The 26,371-nt window shown below is 54.2% G+C and overlaps 1 protein-coding gene across 1 annotated transcript; it reads right to left on the reverse strand.

Annotated features, from left to right (window-relative positions):
• Window positions 1-880: 880 nt before the first annotated feature.
• On the reverse strand, window positions 881-24,998 carry CTDSP2 (CTD small phosphatase 2). Its single transcript, XM_030323074.1, has 8 exons — window positions 24,415-24,998; window positions 10,441-10,589; window positions 8,545-8,583; window positions 8,025-8,126; window positions 7,356-7,412; window positions 5,266-5,358; window positions 4,924-5,109; window positions 881-4,724 (listed from the first exon to the last, which is right to left on the reverse strand). Exons 1-8 carry the CDS (start codon window positions 24,476-24,478, stop codon window positions 4,599-4,601), a joined length of 816 nt encoding a protein of 271 aa, XP_030178934.1. The 5' UTR covers window positions 24,479-24,998; the 3' UTR covers window positions 881-4,598.
• Between the last annotated feature and the right edge of the window lie 1,373 nt (window positions 24,999-26,371).

Below are 26,371 nucleotides of genomic sequence, written 5' to 3' on the forward strand. Positions count from 1 at the left end.
CACGGAACACTGCCTTATATTTGCTTGTGTTTGCATCTTAACCTCATTTTCCCAGTCCTGGCCAATCACCGCCAACCTAGCCCTGGGCTTGACTTATTCAAACCAGAGGGGAAGCTTTATCTGTTCCTATTCAAAACAGCAGAAAGAAGTGCAGACTTTTAAAGGCTTCTTTTCTGTTTTAACTCCAGCTCCACGCCCTGATCTAATTGATTTTTTTTTTTTTTAAAGTGCATCGCCCATCAATAATGCAGGGAAGAGGGTGGGAGGATATGAAATTCGCCATATTGTAGATATGGATGCATTATGCTGATGACAGGAGGCAGGGGCCAGAGCTGCCCCCTGAGTGCCTGTGATGTCCAGGCTAGCAAATGCCTCCCCGAGAAGCTTCTGGGCATTTCTCAGAGGGAGGGAAGTCTAGGAGAGGGGCGATCAGGTCATCCTGTTTTGCTCCTTACGGTCTCCTTTGGGGTCCAAACATTATTGGAGTGCCTATTATGTGCCAAGAACCATGCTGGACTCCCAAGTTCTAGGGATCCCGCTTTGGGAGCATCAGTAAGGAACATGGGAGAGTGATGACTCCCAGTCCCTCGGGGCTTCCGGTTCGCCCTCAGAAGTCGATAGGACACCAAGTGTATGATTATTAAGCACCTGGATGGCAATGGAGTTGGTTCCAAACAGGGGCCAAGAAAGAACTAATGCAGCCCGACTTCTGTAACCTTGAGCAGAAGCCCAGTGCTGAGTCTGCAGCTGGTCTCCCAGCCGGAGGCAGCCGCTTGGCCAGCCTGGGTGCGCCAGCTTCGTCGTGACAGAAGGGGCTGCAAGGCAAGACGAGTGTGCCTGCTAAGTGCCCAAATGAATAACAGCAAGGTCAAGAAGCAGCTCCCATTCCTGGATGGGTTTTTTAAAACCCGCTTTTATTAATTAATTGTAAGTAATACAAATATTCCAAAAATATAAACAGACACTTAATGGCGTCCTACATTTCAAGTTTTTGAATACAACAAATTTATCAAACCATGTATCTGTAAGCAAGGTAGTCAGAGTCCCATAGCCCAGTCACAGTGGGAAGCAGACGCCCTGCCCTCCAAATGGCATCTTGAGGGGGAAAGTGGCATGACCTGGAATGTGTCAAACTTGGGATACTATACGCAAAGCTCAAGGGGCTTAAAGAGGGTCTGCTCTGGGGCCGACCCCTACGGCGGGCACGGGACAGTGGGTCAGACCTCCGCCTTCCCTCCCCTGCTCGAATGCAAATATTTATTGGCATTTTAAAAAAGAGAAGGATAAAACGAACTCCATTTTACAAAAAATGACTGAGGAACAGAGTGGTAACCGATTGAAGACCTGAAGGGAGGAAATAGGCTTACCTTCCACAGACACTTGGCCTGGCTGGGAATGGGAGGGAGGACAGCCTTCCCTGGGGGCTGCCCTAATGAAGGAGGCCTCAGGAACAGGGTAGGGGGAGCAGATTTAAATGGGATCCATTTTCCAGGGAATGACTGCCTTTCTACACTTCCCATGCTTTTAGCACAAAGATGCTTCTGGGCCACTGTTTATAGAGGTGAGTTTATACATTTACAAAATGGTCAAAATCTTTGGGAGGCAGGAGGAACTAAACGGAAGGTCCCAGGTTAACTGAAGGCAAATGTACTCAACCTCTTTATAGTAAGGGACCCCTGGGCCTACAGAGCGTCCCCTCTACAATGTGCAGAGTGACAACTCTTACCTTGACCGTTTCCAGACTGGTCCTGTGTCCAAAGCTCCCCCTATGAGAGGGACACGAACATCAGGCTTTTGATTTAGAAGCCCAATCAGAGAGACACAGTGTGTCCCTGAAGAGGCACCTTAAAGAACTGACCCTGGCAGTTGGGCAGGTTCCTGGCATGGCTTGGACGGGCGCTGACCAGGCACAGAGGCTGACTGCCTCTTGAGGACAGTCTCGGACAGGAAGGGCTGCTGGGAAGCCCCAGAACACATCCTGGGCTGAATTGGCTCCCTCCCAATCCTGCCCTCCTCCAAAATGGAGTCTGGCCTGATTCCTCTAAGGAGCGAGTTTTGCAATCATCACTTGCCCCTAACACACTGTGGAACTGGAAGCCAGACAGCAAAGGACTTCAGGTTGGCTCTGGTCCACACGGACGGACCCTGTTTAGGCTTATTTGGCTGAGCTGCTTCTCTGCAGACGGCAGGAGAAAGGGGACAGTGGGAATATGGTATTTCTGTTGAGGAACTGCAGGTGGGCGGGGCTTCACATAGAAGCAGCAGGGACACCCCTCACCAAGCTAACTGGGGGCTCTGGTCATGAGTCACACTCGGGGCATTTGGATAGGCCTGGTAGGAAAGGGGGAGGCACAGGCTCTTCCTTCACCTGGAGAAACATGGAGACCCAAAGGAGGGCAGAGAGGGACCTGGATCAGCTTAGAGCCTCTTATTGCTTATTTAGTCAGAAAAGCTTGGTTGGGCCCAGATGGCAGATGTGGCCCAGGGGCTAACACTTAGGGTGGGGCTTGGGAGAGACACCCCAAGGCATTAGGGTAGAGGCCGAGCCAGGGCCTTAGAATCAGAAGCTCCCATCTTCTTTCAGGAGGTACCCCTCCCTGGCTAGCACTGGAGCCCTCTTCCCCTGCTTGCAGGACCCCGGGGGCCCCGGAGAAGAATACTGGCGGGAAGGGCCACACGAGCTTTGGGGACCTCTGTTCCACTTCTGTGACACCAAAGGGAAAGACCAGGCCCTTTGGCCTCGGGACGAGGTGGTAACACACAATGCTGGAGAAAGACGCTCGTCAGCCCAGTGCCACTCAGGACACCAAGCTGCTGCCCTACCGCCCGCTTTGCTCAAAACTCGTCAATTCCTCAGGCCGGACCCAGTGTGGATCCACTGTGGACACTGCAAAGGGTAACAGGGCTAGGAGTCCTGAGTGGGGGGGGGGGGGGGGGGGCGGGGCTGGTGTCCTCACACCTGAAGCAACTCACAAAGGCTCTGTGACACCTGCCTCCAGGGAAAACAGAACTGGGGAGGGGAGAGGAACTCCCTTCTGCCCTAGAAGGAGAAGGGAGGGGAGGCCATGATTAAGGCAGTGATGCTGAGGTGGGGCTCAGCTCCTGAGGGGAACCCCTTGTGCTCCCAATTCCAGCAGTACTTCCTTCCCCTTTTGTTTTCCATCCTCAGGAAACATCCATTTTGTGGCTATTTTTTGTCTTTTAAAGCATTCACTACTGAGAAAGTCTGAAAGCCGGGGGGGGGGGGGGAAGGGGGGGGGCAAAGGGCAGGTGTGTCAAGGGCTCACTCACACCTGATGCGAGAAGCAAGCGGCACGTGCATTATGCTGGCAAATGAAATGACGACAACACCCGTTCCCCTCAGCCCAGGGAAAGCAGGAGTGCCTCTGAGGCCCCGGAGGAAAAAAAGCAACAGCCAGGAGGGAGGAAGACAGGAGTAGACGGAGAGAGGCACAGGCCAGGCCCAGGGGAAGACACAACGGGAAAGAGCCCTGCCCAAGAAGTAGGAGGGGCCGGGCGGGGAGCGCCCTTCCCGGACTTTGGAACACAAGCCCTCGCACCAGCACCAGCAGAGAATCCCTGAAGCACAGACTTAGGGACACAGTCCCATACTCAGCTGATCTACAAGCCAAGGGGACACACACATTCATGCTTGGGGGGGGGGGTCTTCCTCCTCCCTGCACCCCCAGAGCCTCCCACATTCATCACAGGCCCAGGGCTGCAGCTCTGTCAGAAACAAAACAGGCCCAACACTCCATGTTTAGAAAGAGAATTTTAAAACAGAGTCGGAAGAACGGAAATCAGTTATCTGTCCTCTTCCAGGGCAGGGAGAAGACCTCCTTCCCCACAGGTTCAAGACTATGGCTGGGTGGTGAGGAAGGCAGGCCCGGAGCCCGAGCCTTGGGGAGACACAGAAAGGGCCCGTGCCAGGCACTTGGCTGGAGGCGAGCGCAGCCCTCGGACCACAGGACGTGATGGCCACTGGGGCTACCGGTTCTGGAAACAAGCTTTCATCTTTCCAGAAATGTTGTCTTTCTGTATGCAGAAAGCTGGCTGGAGAAAGGTTTCAGAAAGGTGTGTGCCTGGAACACCTGATGGCAGCCTTGGACTCCCTTTCTCCTTGGCACGAGCCTTACAACACTGAGGAAAGGCGCTGGGTTTGGCAGCAAAAGCCTTCAATCGTCTTCATCCCTATCGAGCTCAGCGGCTCCCAGGGTGACAGGACAGGAGACAGACTAATTCCGGGAGTCTTCATCTTTCAGTTTCTCCCTCAACATGAAGCACTTATATCCCGGGGCCGCAGTTCAAGGGGAGACACACATATACACACAGACACACACAGACACAGACACACACACACAGACACACACACACACTCACATCTGGGAGCCCAACTCAGGGAGCAGGCAGCTCTAGGTGCCGTCGGTCTGGGACATGCCCGCTTGGCATCTATCCTGTCCTAAAGCTCTTTCCAACCACTTCTATTCCCAGGCCCCGTTTGGTGAGATGCTCCAGCTTCCGCTCTGTCAGGCTGGTCATAAAGGCACAGTGTAGGAAAGTCCCCTACTGGGATGGCCATTGCTCGGAAACAGGGAAGGCTAAGGGGCCCGCAGCTGCCCGAGGCTGGTGTAGACATCCTCTGCTCCGCTCAACTCCTCAAAGATTGGGATTAGGTTCAGCAACTCAGTGTCTGCCATGTCATCAAACCAAGACTGCACGGGCACCTAGGGCAGGGAAGAGGCAGTGTAAATCTCCTGCCAGTTCCTCCCTCCCTTGCCCGAAAGCCCCAGGAAGCTGGCTGGGTACACCTGGGTGCCATGCTCCTCTGGAGAAGCCCGGGCTTCCGATGCCCACTCCCTCTCCCCTCTGCCCGGGACTGGGGCTCCCTAGTCCCTGTGGTGTGGCTGTGTCCGGACCACTCACTGCGTTTTCTGGGTGGAAGATGTAAGAAGCAGGAGAGTTGTCCAGAATGAGGGTTTTCCTCAGATCCCTTCCCAGGCGGCTGAGGTCCTTGACATAGCAGCCTTGGTGGAACACACAGGACTCCCGGAACAGGCGGGCCCGGAACACCCCGCACCTGTCCAGCAGGTCCGTCACTGGGTCGGCATACTAGAAGAGAAGGTGCTTTTGCTCAGATGCAGTCCTGGCTCCCCCCGCCCCCACCACCGTGGCTTCCCGTGGCCCAGCAAGGGGCTGTGGGACACCCCCGCCCTGTGGCTGCCACAGCCGCTCTTGGCGCCTGACTTCCCTCCTGCCCTCAGGTACCTTGGCCAGGCTGGCAGTGAAGAGAACACATTCAAAGAGCTCCCCCATTCGTCTCAGGAACTCATCCACGTAAGGCCTCTTGAGCACATACACCTGAGGAAAAGCAGAGAGGCTTGTTGGAGGCAGCCCCGTGAGGGTGAAGCACTGCTCATCCGTCAGCATCACCACGTCCACAAAGACCGGCAGGCAGGTTCACACCATTCCTGGTCCGGCCCCTCCGCCCCAACCTCTGGGGCCACCTGGCTGGAAACCTTCTGCCCCCCCCCCACACAAGGGCACTGTATCACCTCCTCACCCGGCTTCTGCGGGCTTAACGGCCCAACCTTGACCCAGCTCAGGAAGAAATGCACGCGCCTCTGTCCCAGAAGCCATCTCTGTTTCGGGCGGCGAACCATCAGCTGCCTCCAGAAACAAGTAATCAAGAATAGGCCTCACAGACGGAAACAGCCTATCCTGGATTACTTGAATCCAGCCACAGCCTCTGTGGGAGCTTCCTGTCCTTGGCTCTGGCGGGACACTCTGTCCAGGTCACCATCACGCGAGCCTTGGTGGAAACCAAGGCTGAAACCACACGCCCTCACACAGCTTCTCTGAAATGCACCAGGGAGAAGGGACTTCTCTCCGTCAGTGACCAGGTCAGATGCTCTGCGTCTTGCTCAAGCCCCACACCTGTCTGTGCTTGCTCCAGCCAGCCGCCCCGAACGCTCATGCCCACCTTTCATCATCTTGCACGTTTCGGCCTGAAAGGCTCATGGGCCACATGTACCTCATCGCTCTGCATCTACCGCTTCCCTGCCTCCGGAATCTCCCTCTCCCCTAGCCTCGATGCTACCAGAACCATTCCTTCAATGCTCTTGTTATCCACGGCACTCCCTGCTCAACGAGCGCGTGCCTGCCATGACTCTCCCTCCTTGGAGGTGGCCCGAACGGCCAATGACTCACCACACCGCTGGTGGCTTTGCCACAGGAACCCTCGGCTCCGAGCAGCCACAACTAGGTTCCCCTGGATTTGCCGTTTCTTCAATCTTCAACAAGTCCCTCCCTCTTCCTGGCTGTTTATCAAGCCTGGCATCCCCTTGCCCCTCTTCTGCAGGTAGCCACGCGCCAATTTTAATCTCAGCTGTTTTTCACGATTCATGCTGCTCCTTGTTAATCAGGAGTTCACAGTGCGTATCTGCCCGTTTGCAAATATGCCTTTGTCTGGTCTCTGTGGGTTTTGTACATCTCCACATGTGCAAATGGACTGTAAAGGGTAGCTGGGCAGAGGCTGACCAGTCCAAGGGCAGAGGTGGTGTTAGGGATGAAAGCCTCTAAGGGACAGAGGACAGTGGTGACTTGGCAGGGAAGCCTCAATCCCCTCCTTCTCTACACGTAAGTCTTCTATTTGACCAGGCCATGTGAGCAGGTATCAGGGCAACCCAGGTGTTGTTCCTGGTGCTTCCTGACGCGCAAGCAGACCTTCTGGGCAAGCATTTGGAGTAAAAGCTTTTTCGCTATCAACACCTCATGATCCTGGACTGAGCAGGCTATGCAGGGCCAGAGCCTAAGCTTACTTGGATTTAAGTGCTCTTTGAATAACATTTACCGGGAGAGAATCCAGTGTAGGGACCCAAGGGGAGGGGGAGTAGAAAAGCTTCACAGAGGGAAGTGGAGAAGCCAGGGCTGGGGAGGAAGAAATTCCTTAGCCAGGAGGAGTGGGTGGGCCCGGGGAGAACAGGAAACAGCTAGTACTGGCTTCCTTGCCTGTTAACAGGCAGAGACACCACCTCTTCAGGATTAGAGGAAGTATCCTCGTTTAATAGCACGGGCCACATTGGCCAGGAGGTGGTATTCAGTAGATCACAGCTATTACTATTATTAAATGATACTTTAATTTTAAACAGCTTGGCTTCAAAGCAAAAAAAGATGACAGCTGGATGGGGATGGAGGAGAAGCGGATTTTTTTTTTTAAGATCAGAAAGCCTGGAGTGTGAGAGGTTCCGATACAGAAAGGAGGATGAAGTTGCAGGAGAGGGACCAGTGACGGAGCACACCAGAGGGGTGGAGGCCCCGAGGCCTGTAGGCTGGCTGTGGCCTGGCAGGCAGCTCACCTGGTGAGTGGTCCCCTCAATCTCGACAGGCACTATGAAATCGGCGTTGTTGATTGGCTGGAAAGCAGAAAAGTTAATGAGGTCAGCATGGTACGAAGGAGACAAAAAGCCTCGGCCACACCCCCACATGCGTGAGCACACGGTCCCTGCCACAGCACCACTGCGCTGTCCCCTGGGAGGGGCGGGGAGAAACAGGTCTCAGAGACTCCAGGAAGCTCCTCCCACCACCCTACTAAGAAGCACGCACAGTATCCCCTGTATCCCCTCCAGGTTTTCCTTACTGCCACCACCCCCAATTTTACCAGAGCTGACAGAATTTCAGGACCTTCTTCAGTTAACGAACATCCTGACAAAATGGAGGGGGGCAAGGTCCGAGGCTGATTCAAACCCTCTTATATAGGCCTGCCCTGTACAGAGCCCTGGTGGTTCTCCGGGCTGTGTGACAGACAAAGCCCGTTGGCAGTGACTGGGTGGAGCAGGGATTCCTATTCAACATTCTTCCGTGTGGCCCCCGAATATGTGTGATGTCAGTGTGGCCAAAATGGCAGAGCCCCCATCCCCCACCCAGCTCCCCTGGCTCATCAACTTTATGCTGCCTCTGAGCACCTTCAGTTAGACAGGCAAGACAGCCCGAGATGGGCGTAGGGAGGACTCCAGATACGGAGTTACCTTAAAGGAGCTATGCACAAGGGTTTCATCCAAGTCGATGACCACGCAGATCCTTCCTTGATCTTCCTCTGTCACCTCTGGGAGCAGGCAGGTCCCCGGGATCTGAAACCAGAGCCAGGCTGCCGAGGTCTGCCACCAGGAAAGCCCAAGTGTTCTCTTCAGCAGAACTCTGGGAAGAACCAGGCTCATCGAGAACACAGAAGACCCCCGAGTTCGACCCAGAAGAGGTGCCGTTTGAAGGCCAAGAGGTACACAAAGAGATGGAGTCGGCTGGTCGGCTCCAGCCTCCCACCGGACTATGGAATGATCTGGACACTGAGATGCAGGCCAGGGCGGCTGTGGGACGGATGTCAGCTGTCCCCCCCAAAAGCTAATGTCTTTGCAGAGTGGGCCCTCAGCAAATATCTGGGACAAATGGCTTCCCGGGGTGGGGCCAGCCAGGCACTGAGGAATAAGGGCGTCACCCAATGTGATCACAGGGTCTGGGGCTTTTGGGCATGTACCTGTCAGATTCCCATACCTGATAAAACTGGTACTGGAGACAGTGGAGCAGATCCGACTGTGGGAGGAAAGGAAGCAGTCAGTACCGACCGGCCAATGCCGTCCTACCTGAAGCCCACTGCTTCCGCCTCAGGCCTGGTGGGTAAAATTCTTCCCAAGTTCCCAGCCCCCTGGAACGTAGGGCATAACAAAAGTGACTTTTCTTTCCTTCCCTTTCCATTTATTCTGAGAGAACAAGCGTGTGCATGAGTAGGGGGAGGGGCAGAGAGAGAATCTTAAGCAGACTCTGCGCCCAGCACAGAGTCCTACTGGGGGCTCAGTCTCCCAACGGTGAGATCATGACCTGAGCCGAAATTAAGAGTCAGACGCTTGACCCACTGAGCCACCCAGGCGCACCTTTTTTTTTTTTTTTTTTTTTTAAAGTAAGCTCTATACCCAACGTGGGGCTTGAATTCATGACCCTGAGGTCAAGAGTCACATGCTCTGCCACTAAGTCAGTCAGGTGCCCCAAAAGTGACTTTTCTTAAGAGCTGCACAGGAAAGGGGAAAGGCCAGAGCTGCCTTTCAACATCAGGTCTGATGAAGGATGGAGAAGGCAGTGTCTCAGTTGGACAAACCGAGGGACAGGGAACTCAGTGGCTGATGCAGGGACACGGGAATCAGACACAACCAAAATCGGAACTCCTCACTGTGGTGGTTCAGCGTCTTTGAGTCCTGGAACCCAGGCTTCTCTTTGAGAACATGTGTTTTCTATACTCTCTTCTGGGGGTGACACACAGTGCGGGGAGGGCGCCGAGCCCCTAGGATACATCAAGTATGCCAACGTGAGCCCACACTGTGGGTCCTGAAACGTGAGGGGGGGTGGAGTACAGAAAGGTCAGAAGGGCTTCCCTGGCCTTTTGCTAATAATAGAGATGTTGTTATGACTGTAAAACGTGATACCTTGAGGAAACATTAAAATCCTAGCATTTAGAAAAAATTCACGTTGGCATTTTAGTGTATTTCCTTCAAGTCTGTTTTAGCAGCCCTTCCCCCCATAATATGTAATTTCACATTCTGCTTTTAGACTTAATGTTGCGACTCAATACTTTTTCCATGTTACTGTGAACTTTGTAGGAATCAATTGCTAAGTAATACTGTCACGTTGCACTTTATTTAAGTGCACTTCCGCCTACTGAGTAATGCACTGATGCATGTCTTCAGCCTGGTTTTGAGAGAGGAATCGGACAGCTAGACCTTGGTTATTTCGGAAAGAAGTAACCAATGGCATTGGGGGCAGATGGGTTTTTGGTCAGGGCTGTGCCCACCCTTGAAATGCCAGACATACCTTCTGTTCACTGGAAGGCTCAAAGACACCCATAAATTTCCCAATGTCCCCCCAAGACAGGTGAGAGTGCTGGAGTGTGGCAGAATTTCAAGAAGTCAAGTAACTTGGAAGACAGCTTTGCATAGTAAACAACAACAACAAACACAGGTGTCACAGCCAGAGAGATGGGGGCTTGCACTCTGATACTACTTACTGTTTATTAACCACTAACTCTTCAGGGGCTACACAGACCCTCTGGATCTCTGTTTCCAGGTGTGTAAGTGGGAAGAGCCTGTGACCCTCCCTGCCGGGCTGCCGGTTGCACCACATGAGACAGTATATGCAAAGCGCCTTGTATGGTTCCTGGAACATGGGAGGATCTGGACCAGAGGGGCTCTCAGAAACCACAGGGATATCTGCATGGCCCACATCGCAAATGGAAGCCAGGAGAAAGAAAATGGGCCACTCTAGGAAAGCCAGAGGAGGGGACTCTGAGCCAGAGGTCTTTGAGACTTCAGGGAGGACTACCTTTGCCCACATGCCACGGCTGCAGGGGCCCCCACTAGCAGTCCCCTCCTTGCTGGCGTCCTGCCACCCTGATCTAGCTACCTTAGCAATGGTGTTGGCTTCCTCCTTGTATGCGGAGAGCTCAGTGGAGGAGCTGGACTGGCCAACATGCTGGGCGCGAAAACAGCAGAAAAAGGCCTTGAAGATGTTCCGTCCACGAGGTTTCTTAGGAGATGACTTGGAGACCAGGCCTAGGGCAGAGGGAACGATGAGGCATTAGCTACTGGGTGACTCTGTCCACAGGTGGCCCTGTGCCCGTATCCCCTCCAGTCTGGAAGCCCCACCAGGGCACAAGCCACGTGCTGGGCAGATCACCAAATACAGTCAACACTGAAACACACACGCTTATTCTGACGGTTCTCTAAAGCAAAGGCAGCAGGAATCCCCACTCTCTGGTTTAGGAAATGAGCTGCAGAGGATTCGGTCTTCACTCTCTGGTTGGGAGGGGCACCAGGTATCGAGTCCAGGTGTCCTGCACTCTGGAAGTGGCACACTGAAGGAACCCTCAGAAGTAAAATTCACCAGCGCAAAAATCCTCCTCGACCAACCCCAGTTCGCAGAACTAGCCGTTCTACACGAGGGAGAAACCTAGGCCCCTGCAAGTCAGTGGAGCTGTGGTTCTGTTCAGGGTCAGCTTCCCTAGAAGCTGGGTCAGTGGCGGCAGGACTGAGGCCAGACTGGAAACAACAGGCTAGAAAACAGAACAGCTGCAGCCCAAGGAAGAAGCTGTGCTCCTCCTTCACTGCCCCAGCCACTGTCCCTGCTGCTCTCCCCTCAAAGGCACGAGGCCTGATCCGTAAGCACAGGCACGCTGACCCCTGGGAAACACACCTGGTGTCGCGTTCTAAGCTAACGGCCTTGCTTCTAGACCAGAGCTGCCCCGTCAGTCTAGCCTTTGTAACTCAGGCTTTGGATATACAAAGCCATGTTAACAGGACGCTCAGCAAGGCAGCCCCAGAAAAGCCAAGCTGATACAAAAAGCTATGGGCATTACAGGATCAACCAGAAATGGACTTCAGGGTGTCTTTCCAGTGCCTCTAGCTTTTACAGGAACTGTTCTGGCAACTGTGCAGCAAGTGTAGGAAGACACGGTGGGTCCTGTGGCCAGGAGGTGGCGCCACATAACTGCTGCCAGACTGGTCCCCAGCCACAGGTCTCCACCTAGGCGGGAGGGGCTGAGGATTAAACCCAGCCCACTTCACCATAAAGCATGGGGCAAACTACAGTGCAGGAAACAAAATGAATCTGGAAACGCTTGTCCTTGTGGGGGGTTAAAAAGGCAAACAGAATGTGGCACCAAGGACAACCCTCCTCTGGCTGTTCCCTTTATGAAGGGAAGGGGGAGGCAAGCAGGTGGGGCCCACCCCAAAGCAAGGTAGGGGTTAGTCGTCAGAGCACAGAGGCCCTTGCAGAGAGGCAGTGGGACAGCCATTTAATATCCAGTTGCGGCCGCCTGGAACCCTGCAGAGGAGAGAAAACCAAACTCTGTTCCTCATGACCCAGGGTGAGGAAATGGCCGCTGAACAGCAGTCAGTCAAGTGGCAGCCAGCACTGCCCGGCCAATCTATTCCCTCCGACTCAACAGAAGCAGAGGGGCTTCCTGCAGGTGCAGGCTGGCATCTCTGCCCTTCAGAGCTCGTTCTCCCTCCCTGGGTGAGGCCAGACCCCCTGACACTGGTATGATCATTAGAAACCTTCCAGTAAGTGATCAGGCCTCCCTGGCAATTCGCCTACATACCCGGGGATCACTCTTGAGCTCTTGGCCCCAGTGGAAAAAGCAAGATTTCCAGGGACTGGGGATTCTGTGATAAAAGGAAGAAGTTGCACTGGGGCCCCCTCACTACGCCCCCACCAAGGCCCCTGTATCAAAGAGACAAACCTCAGAGCAGAGCCCAGTACTAAAGAGCAGGATGCGCGGCTCCTTGGACTTTTTCCTACTCTTAATAATCTATGCAGGAATCAGAGGGCAAGGGCGGCTTCTCCACCTGCCTGTATGGCCCACATTCAATTCCGAGCCCGGGGACTCCAGCAGACGCTGACACAAAGCTCCAAGACCAAAGCTGAACCATCACTTTTCCTTTGGTTTATGGTTTCTTCACGCAGAACCACATTCAGAGGCTTAACCCGGGCACGGAGCCTTTCTTAAAAGGCCACACAGCCCGAGCCTTTCCTGAAGAGAGGCCGTCAAGAACGCAGTCAGCATCTTAGTGACAGACGATGTGAAGGCTGAGTAATCTTAAGAGGCAGGGGGGTGAAAGGGGCAGCTGGCTGGGGCCACAGAGAGGCCCGGCCGGTGCCCACTGCGGGAGGCCCAACAGGCAGAGGCGCTTGGGCCGTAGACGCAGAGCTTGGTGGGGTGGGGGGCAGGGCTCCTCAGCTTCATCTGGACTCAGCAGGGGATGAAGGTCTTCTCAAAAACACAATGTGACCAGGCAGCCCCTGGGCCTCAGGGACCACAAATGCCTTGACCTCGGGGGCAGGCGCCTGGAGCAGAGCACAGAGCTGTGGCGCCTGGGGAGGGTATCCCAGGCCCACAGCAGCAAGGTCAATACCCCGCATGCCCCTCTGTTGGGGCCCTACTTCCCTCAATCCTTCTCCAGGCTGTCTGTCCTTCTTATATTTACCAACACTGCCTCCGAGAATCTATTAGGGCCTCTTTAGCCTCCCCTCAACATGGCTGCCTCCTGATGGGGCCTGTAATGGCCTTGGTCGAGAGCATTCACCAGCCTCTGGAGCTCTGCACAGCAGGTACTCAGTAACTGTGACTGGCTCAGTGAACAACTGCGGGAACTCCAGGACCCTGGGTGTCACTACTACGGAGCCCGGCCCCGTGGATGCCTTCGCTGGTTTGCAACAACCCGGAAGACTTAGAAACAGAAAAGCATTCTCTATGTGAGGACAGTGAGGCAGGCACTAGAGGAGCGGAGCACCTGAGGCAATCCTGTTCGTCGTTCCGTGCCTCAGTCATGTTTACCACGAACTGATGACGTGCCAGCCCTCTCTTAGGACACTTGACACCACTACTTCATTTAATCCTCACTACAAACCCATTTGTAGGCACTAATGCCCCGTTTTACAGAAGCAAGACTGAAGCAGAGAGGTTAAGCAACTACTCCAGGTTACACAGGTAGTATGAGAGCAGAGCCATTGAACCTAGATCTGCTAACCCAGAGCCAGAGCTCTTACCCACTACCCCACAGGGCCCCTGACAGGGGGCATCGTGTACATTTATTCATATGACAGCAGGGACGCTTGTTTGTTCTACTCCTCTCTAGGCTAGGATGGTAAAGGATTAGTTTGGGGCCCACCCCCCTCCTTCACTGTCCTCTTGGGCAGGCCATGAAAGGTGCAAGGCTCTGGGATTCCACCCCAGGGCTCACTTCACCCCCATCCCAGTCCTGCACCTGCTCTGACAGATACCTCTGGGAAATCAAGAGGACAATGGCGGAGGGAGAAGGGTAAGGGCTGGAGACAGGGCCTCTGGCCCGAGACCTGCTTTGTTCAGTGGGTTTAAGGGTAAGGGGGAACACTCATCAGAGTGGGATCTGAAACTTGTGTCAAAGAGTCTTTCAGAGGCTCCTTTCAGCCGGCACTCAGTATTATGCCCCTGACGGCCAGGGGCCCCTAAACCCCCTTCCGGGGCCGGGAACATGGGACACGAGAGGACTTCCAGGTCCCTGGGGATTTCATTGCACACGGTCTCCCAAACAGGGAGGGCAGGATTCCAGGGGGTGCCATGGAGCCCCCTAATTAGCTGCTCTCCCTCGTTCATTCCTCCTGCTACCCGCTTTGTGGACACCCAGCCTTCCTCTCCTGTCCGGCCACCGACCCGCATCTGCTCTCCCTGCTCCAAACATCTGGTGTGGGCCTGAGCGTCGGAGAGGACCAGCACAGACCTAATGAGGGGACCTCTGGCTTAAGAAGAAAGCAAGCAGGTGGCTGAGAACAGGGAAGCCAAGCCACTCCTCCAGTTCACTGGTGCAAGGCTTCCTGCCAAGGCAGGGTGTGAAAAGAAGGTGGGGTATGGCAGGGACCCCCGCTCCGAGTATCGCCTGGGCTGGAGGCCAGACCCTGCCAGTTACTGACTCTGACGTACAGCCTCTTTGACCCTCGGTTTCCTCATCCACTACCTGGGATAACACCAAGACCTCCCTCCTGAGTGAAGGGAGAAACAAAACCTGCCCTTCGCACGGCAACGTGCCGCGCAAACTCTACAACTCAATGCTGTGCTCGTTTTAATCATCTAAAGGGAGATGACCACTAGTGAGCAACACTGTGACCTCACTGCGGGAGACCGACAACAGGGGACCAGGGGCCCTCCCGCTCCCAGCATGTGGCTGAAGCTCCAGAGGAGATTTGTGAGCGAGGTGCCAAAGGACTCTGATCGTGAGCAGGTTTCACGAAGTCTAAACAGCCCCTACCTTCTTCCAAATCCACTACAAAAGTTGTTTCCCAGCTTGCAAACACCCTGGCTAATATTCTACAAATAACAGGAAAGCAGGTGAGGCTGCTCCACTTGAAATAAACAGTGCCCTCTCTCCGTCTGTCTACCACCGCTGCCCCCAAGAAGCACCAGATGGGGACGCTATTTGCCTCTGCCTCTTAAGAAGCTTGTGCATGTACAGGTCTGCGCGCACACACACACGCACACACACACACAGATGAAGATTGGCTTTGCCAGGACAACACTATTTATAACCCTCTTCTGAAGGTCAGGTTCAGATATCACCATTGCCAACAACACAGCTTCGTGTCCCAGCAAAGGAACTCCTCACACATCCGCCTAGGAGTCGGCAGAAGGCAAGCTCTCAGGCAATCGGGTTTTAACAAGCCCATTCACGTAGAAGGATGCTTTCTTGGTTCCCTCAGAAGTACTTCCTTCCCCACCATTTCCCATCCCCCCATAAGCAAAGGATTTAGTCTGGCTATCACTATAAAATGGCCTCTCTGAGGGGCCTCCCTCCCCTTAGCTATTGGAGGAAGGAGAGTATTTGGAGCATTTCCGGCCCTTCTTGGCCAGCTGCCTGGGCCCTGCAGCCAAGACACGTCTGATTGGGGCTCCCCATGGAGAGGAGTCCTCCCAGGTCCACAGCAAGGGGCTCCTGGGCCTTGGCTGGGGATAGGCCCTGAAGTGCCAGGTGGACGGAAGGGCTCCTTGGACCAGCAGGTGAGTCGGCAGGGGAACAAGAGGCTGAGAGATGCCTAGACATCCCCCACACAGAAAAGACTGGAAACAATGGGGAGGGTATACCAGTTTTCACAATGTCAATTGCTGACACTGTTTTCTGCAGGTGACAAGGCAGGCAGGGCTTCACGCAGCTCAGCACCAGCTCCCGAAGTTCCAAAGAGCAACTGCGACTGTGATGGCATGGACTTTTAAAAGTAGTTTTAGGGGCACCTGGGTGGCTCAGTCAGTTAAGTGTCTGACTTCAGCTCAGGTCGTGATCTCGCGGTCTGTGGGTTTGAGCCCCGCGTCGGGCTCTGTGCTGACAGCTCAGAGCCTGGAGCCTGTTTCAGATTCTGTGTCTCCCCCTCTCTGACCCTCCCCCGTTCATGCTCTGTCTCTTTCTGTCTCAAAAATAAATAAAAGCAAAAAAAAAAAAAAAAAAAAAAAAAAAAGTAGTTTTAGCCAGGCTCTTTAGCTCACACCAGCATGTTCTATGCTGGTGCCCTCCCTGCTCTCCCGCATCCAGGCTGATTTATTCATGTGGTGTCTCTGTTAGTCCCCTTCTCTGAGCGGGACAGCTCCTTGTATCTCCGTTTCTTCTAAGAAAGAAGAGCTTTTTTCAGTCCCGGGTCTTTAATGCCACCTGTAGGGTGGGGGTCACAGGTCACTAGCTATTCACCTCCTGCCCTTCCCCCTGCCTGTTCCCCCCCAACAATCTGGTCAACGATCTCAACACAGGGCCTCAATTTTAGGGACCTCCCTCAAGAAAGACCGTCTTGGGAGCAGAGGATTCCTGGTAACTTCTCAAACATGATCAAGATACTCTATCAAGCAAACTTTATACAAGTCATGGCCAAGATACCCACCTAGGCAGCTCTAACATACTTTAAAACCACACTGGGGTGGGGCTGGGGTTCCCAGAAGCAGCAGCAGGTCCTGGACTAGGGCCGAAGAAGCCGTTTCCTCACATAGGTGTCAGCGGAAGGCTCAGCCCCCAGCCGCATACCAGAGGGCTCTCAGTGGACAAGCGAGCGATGGCCCACAGTGGCAGCTGAGACAGACAAGAGATACCATCCGGGAGAACCCAGAGAGCTGGATTCTGCCCCTGCCTCTGCCGGAGGCCTCGCCCCACGCACGCCAACTAGGGCAGAGATGTCATCGTGGGGGCCTGGAAACCACCTTTGCCCACCTTGAGCCTCTCTCTCCCCGTGGAGGTGCTGAGCAGGCCCCTGCGGGAGGCTGGGAAGCTAAGAGAAATCTGCCTAGCAGGACAGAAACACCTTGGTGGCTGTTTCAGCCCTGGTCTTGGCGCTCTGGCCGACTCCTGGAATGCTGGATTTGGTGGAAGGCCCCGAAGAACCCGGTGCCTCTTTCCCCCCCAGCTCCGTAAGCCCGCTTTCCGTGACATACGCATGAGCGAGACGAAGAGCAGTGAAGGCACAGGATAAAACGAGGGACCCTCAACCACCTCTCCTCCGACGGGTGAAAAAGACAGTGGTTACCCAAAGGGCCACGGACTTGGGTTTACATCCTGGCTCTACCACATATAAGGTATGTGGCCTTGGGCCTCAGTCTCTTCATCTGTAGATGGGAACTAACTACCTATTCCACCGAGCTGTGAGAATTATAAGGAGCCTGGGGTGTGGCCTGGCTCTAGTGTCAGCTGCTAGTCGTTCAGGGTAAGGCACTTTCATATCCTAATCTCGATCTCAAAATGTTCCCACTGACACAGACCATAGAGATTTCTTCTCATCCCAGAGGTCACACAGAGGTAGTGACAGGGCCAAGCCTGGGAAGTGGCCTTCCAGGGGACTCCACAAAAAACAATCAGTCTCTCTCTCTCTCTCTCACATACACACACACACTCACTCACTGAGGTTGACCAACCAGTTCCTTCCTTCCTCTAGTCGCTTGGCCTCTGCAGAAAGACTGGAAGGAGTCTGCCAGGGAAGGACTGCCAGGGAGTCTGTCCGCCTCCAGGGAAACTCACCTGCTCCTACCACACCCCTCTGCTTCACCTGGGATCAGCCAACCGGTATAGGTGTGTCCAACTGAGAAAGCACTGAGCTAGAAGTCAAGAAACCCCGCCCCACTTCGGCTTCTCAACCAGCTTTGTGGTCTTGCCTGAGGCGCAACCTCTCTGTGGCTCAGTTTCCTCACAGGTCAATGGGAAAAGGTCGACACTACAGGGTCCCTTACAAGGTGGCTTCAGATTACCTGAAGCTTGTGCTTTTAGAAAGTGGAATGCACAATGCAAATAAATGAGAGGCAGTGCGGGTCATGGTTAAGGCTTGACTCTGGAGTCAGGGTCCTGGCTGACACTCACTAGCCATGTGTCCTTGGACAAGGTGCTTCAGCTCTCAGCGGAGTTTTCCTCATCTGTGAAGTAGAGATAATTCCCATCTCTCATCTCCCAAGTCATTGTGAGGATTAAATGAGATGCTAGATATAAAAAGCCAGGAACAGTGTCTGGTCCATGGTAAGTGCTCTATAAATCTCATCTGGGATCATTACTCTGTCCCTTCACACTCAGAAAACTTTAGGATTCCCCTTTACGAGCCACCGGATCTTTAACAAACAGCAAAACTGGATCCCTCCGGGAGACTCTTCCTGCTCAGGGCTAAGCAGGCAGTTGGGGCCATTGCTGTGTTTACCTGGCTCTTCTCCAGGGACACTTGTCAGAATCATAGGGAGCATTTGGAACACACACATGCCTGGCCCACCTGCTCATGCTCTGATTCGGCAGGACCCAGGTGGGGTCTATATTTTTAGTAAGTGTCACAGGAGATCCTGATGTGTGTCCCTGGCTGAGGGACAATACCTAAAGGTTGCCAGTGGTCCTTGACTAACCCTTCCAGGACTGGAGGATGATTCAGCCAGTGGCCCCTTGGTCCCTCTTCCCACCATGTCTCACTGGCTCAGTGTCTCTGCTATCTCAGAGGACTTGTACCAGCGGGGTCTGGTTTTCCTCTCTAGGAGTACTTGCTCTATCACGGAGTCAAAAAGCCTGCTATCTCTTTTTGCAGACCCCTGTTCCTGTGAAGGAGGGGCCCCAATCCCATTCTGCTATGGAAACAGAGGAGCTGGGACTCACCACACTGGGAAGGCGCTCCCACAGCCTGTGTTGTGCCATTTGAGCCTTCCCATGAATCTGCCTGGCTCTCACTGGGAATGGGGCTACACTTGTTCCCTGAGAACGGTGCGGGTGGGGAAGAGCAAATTCTACAGGATGCAAAAGCTATTCGTTCCTCAAGAAACAAGAGTAGGTATAGAGTAAAGACAGAGTATGAGCAAAGTCTCAATTTTAGGGGGCAAAAGAAGGACTAGGGGCACCTGGAAAGGGAAGGCAACTGTCAGGAGATGTACTCAGAGATCAGGTTCAGGGCTGACCCCTAGAAGAGGTGACCAGTAAAACAGGACATACACACCTACTGCCTAGAGGGAGGCTGGGTGCTCCCTGGAGTACTCATTCTGTAATAACAGACCTGATGCAGGCACACAGACCTGAAAGGGCTGGGCCCTTTGCTGGACAAAGAAACTCTGTTCTAGTTGGTTTCTGGTCCAGAGAGGCTTCTAGTTCTAAGTCAACGTCTCCACTTTGATTTCTACTGGTTCCTTCATAAGAGTTGCACGTTAATAAGCTCATCTATAGTTCCCAGTTGGGAACTATGCCTCCATTTCAGAAGAGGGAGGGAATTATGTCAGGGCCACACCCAATCCCATGACCCCAAGACAAGTGAGTTAATTCTGTGCTTTGCGAGCAGGCTGGCCTGAGATGGGATGAAAAGCAATTTAAGGCTGCTTTTTGTGCTTTCTCAATGCTGTACCCCCAAACCACAGCAGCAAAGACACAGCTTAAGAGCATCTATTTCTTTCCGAAATCCCAGTTTTTATTTCTCTCCTTGTTACTAGAATTCCCTAAATGTGAATCTCACTGCGTCCATTAACCCTCCTACAACGCAGCACAGAGTTGTCCTAAGTGTTGATTATATACATTTCTGAGAGGCTGAGCAACTGCTCAGAAGGCTTGGACTTCAGAAACTCTTCACAGGAGGGGCATGGCTCCCTGGCCTCCCATCCCCAGATGCCCAGACGCCAGGCAGAGCGGCAGATGCCCTAAGGCACACGCTACTCGCATTAGTGCAGATAAAATCCCATTCCAAGTCACACAGGCACAAAGAAGGGGTCTATGCAGCAAGGCTGTTTGCAAGCCTCAGAGGTTGATTCTTCCAGAAGGCCCAAGCCCCCACATCAGTGTCCCCTCTGACCCCCAGCCACCTGTCTTTAACAATAAAACCCACATGACCCTGTGCTGTTTGCACTCTGTCCTTGGGGGAATGGGAGGAGGAATGAGTAGTGGTCTGGCTGTGTAAAAAAGAAGGACATTAATGTTTATCAATCATCTCCTAAGTACTAGGCATTACAGAAGTATAAATATCAATATTCCTATTTCACAGATAAGTCACTCAGAACACCAAAGTGATTTGTTAAGTCTCACTGTGAATAAGAAAAGCAGGGATGTGCACCCAGGCCTGAAGCAAGGAACTCTGCTTCTGGAACAATTCTTTTTTTTTTTTTTTTTTAATTAAAAAAAAAAAAAATGTTTGTTTATTCTTGACATAGTGTGTGAGAGCAGGGGAGGGGCAGACAGAGAGGCAGACACAGAGTCTGAAGCAGGCTCCAGGCTCTGAGCTGCCAGCACAGAGCCCAACGCAGGGCTCAAACCCACTAACTGTGAGATCATGACCTGAACTGAAGTTGGACGCTTAGCCAACTGAGCCACCCAGGCGCCCCAACAATTCTTTGAAGTAACAATGAACACCTTGCTGCCCCTGCCCTCCACCCCTTCCCATTTCACCCAACACAACAAGCAAACTTCCCAAGATGGGAATAAAAGACACTATTCCTAAATGACCCAAAAGTTAGCAGGAAGAAAGCTGACGAGGAAGAGGCAGGGATATACATTTGCATATAGATATGTACACTTTTGCATATTGCCTTTCCTTTTCCTTTTTTATAAATACTGCTATTATTTAATTCTCCACCGAGGGGCTGGGAGCATCAATCCACCTTGGCTAGAAACGTGACTTCTACAGTATTCACCATCTTGACAAAGCCCACGATCATAAAAGATGTGGCCATTCCCACAGAGGACGAAACAGCATCTCCACTGCCAGTTTCGGTAAGACCCCTATAGCGGAGAAGGGAGGAGACAGAAACACCACCACCCGTGCCATCTCTGAAGGGTGTTTCACAGCAATTCCGAAGTCCTTCTCCACAGAGAGCTATGCCAGTCAAAAGCAGCAGCAGAATGGCAAACTCCCAGCCTCAGGATGTTAAAAATTTACAAACTTGGTTGCGGAGTTAGCACTCTCCTGGGCTATTCCAGAGGGAACAAACGCAATCTTTAAGTCACCACACAGGCCCCTATCCCACTCCAAGATGGAGGAAAAACTCCAAAGGAGTCTTGCAGGGAGCCTCAGAGCCTCAAAGAGGCCAAGACTGAGAGTGGATGGGGACACATGCACCCCGGACCACAAAGAGCAAACTGAGGAAGAAAGCCCCAACGACATTTGTTCTGAGCTTTTCAAGTGAAGGGCCTGCCTCCGACATGAGAAGCGTTTGAGCTTTTTCATGAGAGAATAGGGCAGAATTTCCTCCTTATGGGGAGAAAGCAGGAGATAGAAAAATGTGCCACCGTCCTGATTCTGGGGGATGGTCAGCTACCAGAACCCGTGCAGTTTCTCATGTGAGAAGACAATCCCCACACTCTCCCTGAGAGGAAGGGTCATTAGGTCTCATGGAAAACAAAAAAAGGACCTGATTCCCCCCTGCCCCCCCCCCCAACTGTGGGTCACTTTGAGCCCTGGAAGAGGCTGCCTCCACTCCCTCCTCTTACGCGGAGAGGTGACAAGTTTGGTCCTGTTTCCTGGGCTTTTCCCCCATCTAACTCTAAAACCCCATGGCACAACCTCCCAGCAGCGGGGCCTGCACTCTCGTATGGGGCTGTAATAAATGGCTGTTCTCTGGCCAAACTCGTATTAACTTTTCCTTTTTACTTTTGATGTTACACACAACCCTGTCCCTGCTGTACCAGGAAGCCATTTCACCCATCTGGCTGGGAAGATGATCCAATTTTGGTCCTTTTATCATCAATGCTTTCAGTAACTTTTTTCTACTTCCCTTGCTGTAATTACTTTTGAATCATCAACACACCCAGCCAGCCCTAAAGCTCCAAGAACAGAATGCTAAAAAGGAAACACACACACACACACACACACACACACACACACACACACACACACAAACCTAAAATCCTGTAATGGCAAACAACCTCACTAAAAAGCCACCCAAGCTGAGAGCAATTTAGTTTTCTCCTAGAAATTTACTTATTAATAAACTGCATCACACCCCCTCCCCTTTTTTTCAAAGGAGGCAGGAGGGCACAGAGATGGGATGCTGGCAGAAAAGGGGCAAGGAACTCATAAAGGAGAGAATTAAAACATCTTCTCCCCACCCCCACTTAAAAGAAAAAAGGGATGCAGGATTTGTAAATAAGGAGAGACTCAGAAAGTTGGCTTGCTGGTTGCTGGGTGCCCAGGCAGCCCAGGAAAATAGTATGTCTTCTCTGGAATGCAGTCCAATTACATGGAGAAAGACCCATGGTTGCTAGCTTGGGAATTCAGATTCCTCCAGGGATAAGTCTGAAGGACAAACCACACACAAAAAGGAAAACAAAAAACGTAACTCCAAGAAAATCCAACCAACATCAGCAACCCAACACTGTACAGAAGCCAGCTGCTCCGCTTCCTGCTGTCATCTATTCTGTTCCCCAACACAGGCCCTTGTGGCTGAAACGGCCAGCTGATATGTAAGATGCCCCTTCAGCAGTCCTGCTCTGTCTCACTCCTGGTGTGATTCCCTCACCAGGAAGGCACCCTCTAGAGCCTCTACAAGAGAAGGACCAGAGCAGGGAAGCACAGGGTGGTTCTTCCCAAGTGTCATTAACACAGAAGGATTCCTATGGAATCCTTCCACGCCTAAGCTCTTCACTTATGGCTACCTCCTGGGATGATACTGGGACCAGGCAGGAGTCAAGTTCTCAACCCAGAAAGACTCCGCTCTTCAGGCCTCAGCACAGCTGGGCGGCCAGCAGAGGTGAAGTTGCCCCTGGGGTCACACAGCCTAGTTAGTGATGCAGCCAGGAGAGCAGGGCAGAGGGAGGCAGGGGTTTTTCTGGGGTTGGGATCTGAACAGGCAAAGCTCTCCCCCTCCCCAGGGCAAGCTTAATTTAAAGAAGGCCATAAATTCAAGAAGCACACAGTGCCCCCTCCCCAATCCCTTCCACTCCAGGAAATAGGGAAAGGCTGACACTAGCAGCCCTTGCCCCTAGGCAAGTTAGGGGAGCTCCTTGGGACTGTGAACCCCAGGAATAAGTGACCTGCTGACTAATGTTTCCAAATAGGGGGGATGTGGGCGACACCGAGGCACCACAGCTGGCCACCCACCAGGGTCTAGGCCTGGATACGTTCAATTGCAGTACTGGCCCTGCACGTCCTGTTCTGGGGGGGTCGGAGGAAGGGCAGGAACGCTTCAGATTTGGTACCAAGAGCGTGCTTTCCCCAGTCTCAGGGCCAGGTGGCCTCAGTCCGGGAAGTTCTCCAGAAAAAAACAAAAACAAAAAAAACCCACAAAAAAACAAACACCCCAAAAAACAGACGCTAGTCCTTACTCCTGGCAGAAATTCTGTCCACTATTTTAGACACATTCCTCAAGGCTCCAGGAGGAACGTTGGGGAGGGGAAAAAGAGTTTCGGGGCTTCCAGTCACCGAACTAAGAGATTCCACCCTCGGGCCCGACCTTTCCCCGCCCTCGGGAGAGGCCGAGGCCTTACCCCGCTCCGATCGCCAAGACCACCCCAGAGAGGGCCCGCGACCCCCTCGCGTCTGCACCTGACCCTCAGGAAGGCGGGGGCCGCGAGCTGCTGCCCACGGAGAACTCGCACTTTTTCGCTGCGCGATTCAGAAACACGCCGGGTCTGATGCCATCCGGCGAATTATGTAACCAGGGACACCGCTCCCGGGCTAAACAAACGCGGCTCTGTGTGTGCAGCGGCGGCCCCGGGGAAGCGCACCGGGGCAGGGAGGGGCTCTGGCCGGGCCTCGGGGTCGGGCTCGTAGGCTCAGCAAACACGGCAGGAGGCAGCCCAGCCGGAGCGCCGCGCCGCCGAGGTCCCGGGCCCAGCGCAGGGCCGCGGGCGGGCCAGTAGGTCCCGCAGGCTCGGCCCCTCCCCCACCGCGGCCGCCCCCGCCCCCAGGCGGTGAACTTGGTCCCAAGTCCCGCAGGACGCCGTCACCGCCCGCGGCCACCGCGACCTCGGCCTTAGGGAGCCGCTGGGAAGTGCTGGACTCCAGTTCCGGCTCCATTCCAGCTCGGGACCCCTCCGTCCCCCTTCCCACCCCTCTCCCCGCCGTTCTGGGGCGGCTGCACGCCGTCGTGCGGGAAAGTGACGACCCCACCTCCCAACTCAGGAGGGGACGGACGCTGGTGACTCGCGCTTCGAGCGCTACTCCTCAGTCTCTCTATACGGGGGGAGGGGGTGCAGGACGGGGTGACAGCTGCGCGGATGACGCCCCTCCCCCTCGGGCGCCGGGAGCCGGGGCCCCGCACCGCCCCCATGGGGGTCTGAGTGCGGACAGAGACGCGGGGGCGGATGGACTAGGGAGTCTGGTCGGAATCTAAGGCTCTGATCCCCGGGAGGTCAGGGGCCGGGACTCGGGTTCGGGGCTTGTGCTAGCCCCCCACCCGCCCGGGGGCGACGCAAAGTTTTGGGAAGTTGCTGCCCCTACCTTGCTTGGTGAGCACCAGGGCGTCTTCCCTCCGCGCCTGGGTGATGATGGAGCCGTGTTCCATCTAACAATCCCGCGGGCCCGGGCTGGCTGGGCGGGAGGACCGGCGGGCGCGCAGGCTGGGCTGGGCTGGGGGGCCTGGGCGGGGGCCCGCTCCGGCTCCGGCTCCCGAGACTCGGACTCCCACAGCTGTTCACATCCCTGCTCTCGTTCCCTCCCTGGGCCGGGAAGGGAGGCGGCCTGTACGGAGGGCGGGCGGCCCGGGCAGCGGCTCCCCGGTTGCCCCCGGCCCCGATCCCCCGGCAGCAGCTCCGGGCTCCTCAGTTTGGGTCCAACATGGAGAATCCGGAGCGAAAACAAGAGGAGGAAATGGGACACGGGGCGGTTTCCAGGCTCCCCCCTCCCCTCCGTACTCCGGATAAACAACCCGCGGCTGCAGCGCCCACCCCCGCGCGCCTCCTGGCTCCGGACCCGGCCTCTCCACCGCCGGCCAGTGCCTGCCGCTCCGGAGCACCGTCCTAGGCCCCAGGACCCTTCACCTGTGAGCTGCTGGGGCTGCGGAACATCCGGAGCTTTGCTATTTTGTTACGGAAAAAGCGAATCCCCGAGGGGGGTGGGGTGGCGGGCGGGCAGGCTGGCGGGGGAGACTTGAAACCGCTCCGGCGCTCCAATTGGCCCTCTTGGAGAAAAGGGGCGTGGCCCCTCCTTACTATGCGGTGCGAGGACCCAACAACATTCCAGTCGTTGCGGCCACGCCCCCGGGCCACTCCCCCCCTCGCCCTGCTGCGGCCTCCCAGTCTCCTCGGCCACACCCCCTTCCCAACTACTTAAAAGGACACTCCAAAGCTCACGTTTCCCTACTCGGTGCTTGTGTGTTCACGTCTGTGCAACTCTTCTCGGGTAACCAGGGCAAGCCGCGAAGCCTAACCCAGGTTGGGTCAGGATAGGAGGGTTCGGGGCAGTTTTCTTACTTCCTGCTTGGCCCTCGAATCGTGAACCCCCAGTTTCACATAAAAGAGTACAACCATTGAATCCCGAAAGGGATGTGTTGGGGGGGGCGGTGAGGGGGAGGCGGACTCAGGATCCCAGAATATCAGAACTGGAACTGATCTCGGGACGGTCTCAGCCCCCCCCCCCCCCCCCACTTCAAATGAGACATGAGTTGCAGGGCTTTGCTCAAAGCCCCTCACTCATTCCCATTCAGGGCTTACTCTCCTCCCCCCACCCCCCCCAACCCGGTAGTCCCAGCCTCAGTTTAGATGGATAGAGGTCTCTAAGGGAAGAGCTTTTGCTCAGTGACCTCAATGCTACCCTCCCTCTTTGCTCTTAGGCCTCAGACACCCTCCCTTGGCTATGGCTCCTGGACTTTCAAGGCTGTAGGTGAGGGACACACACAAACACACACACACACACACACACACACACACACACACACTTGTTCCCAAGAGGCTCCAGAAGGGCAAGTTTTAACTCCATATTAGATCCTTCCCAGTGAGCTACATCTGTCCACAGGTGATGTGGGCTGCCTTGGGAGGAAGGGAACCATTCAACACTGGCAGGAGTGATGTAGGGTGAGATTGCACTGGGTGACTTATGAGCTATTCGAACCCTAATAGTACCTGATTTAATGGAACTCACCGACCAAGGAAGGGGCTTCCAGAAGGTAAGGACTTCTCTGGTCTCTGGCAGCTGGGAGCAGCTGATGGCCTTCCCTCTGCAGTTCCCATTGCCCAACTTACACCAGGTCTCACTAGGAGGTGGAGGACAAGTAGGTCATATCTGAACTCTCCAGGTACCATCAAATACCTGACCCCCACAGTCCCTCCTTCATGAGGACAGGTGTGGTTGTGATGTGTATCAGCCTGTGTGCCTTAATAGTGCTCGTGTGGGCCTGTTTCTTCTGTTCCTACACACACATTGACAAAACCTTTTTATATAACACTATTTTAATGGAAAT

Source organism: Lynx canadensis, chromosome B4 (assembly GCF_007474595.2).
Source record: "Lynx canadensis isolate LIC74 chromosome B4, mLynCan4.pri.v2, whole genome shotgun sequence".
Taxonomy (NCBI): Eukaryota; Metazoa; Chordata; class Mammalia; order Carnivora; family Felidae; genus Lynx; species Lynx canadensis.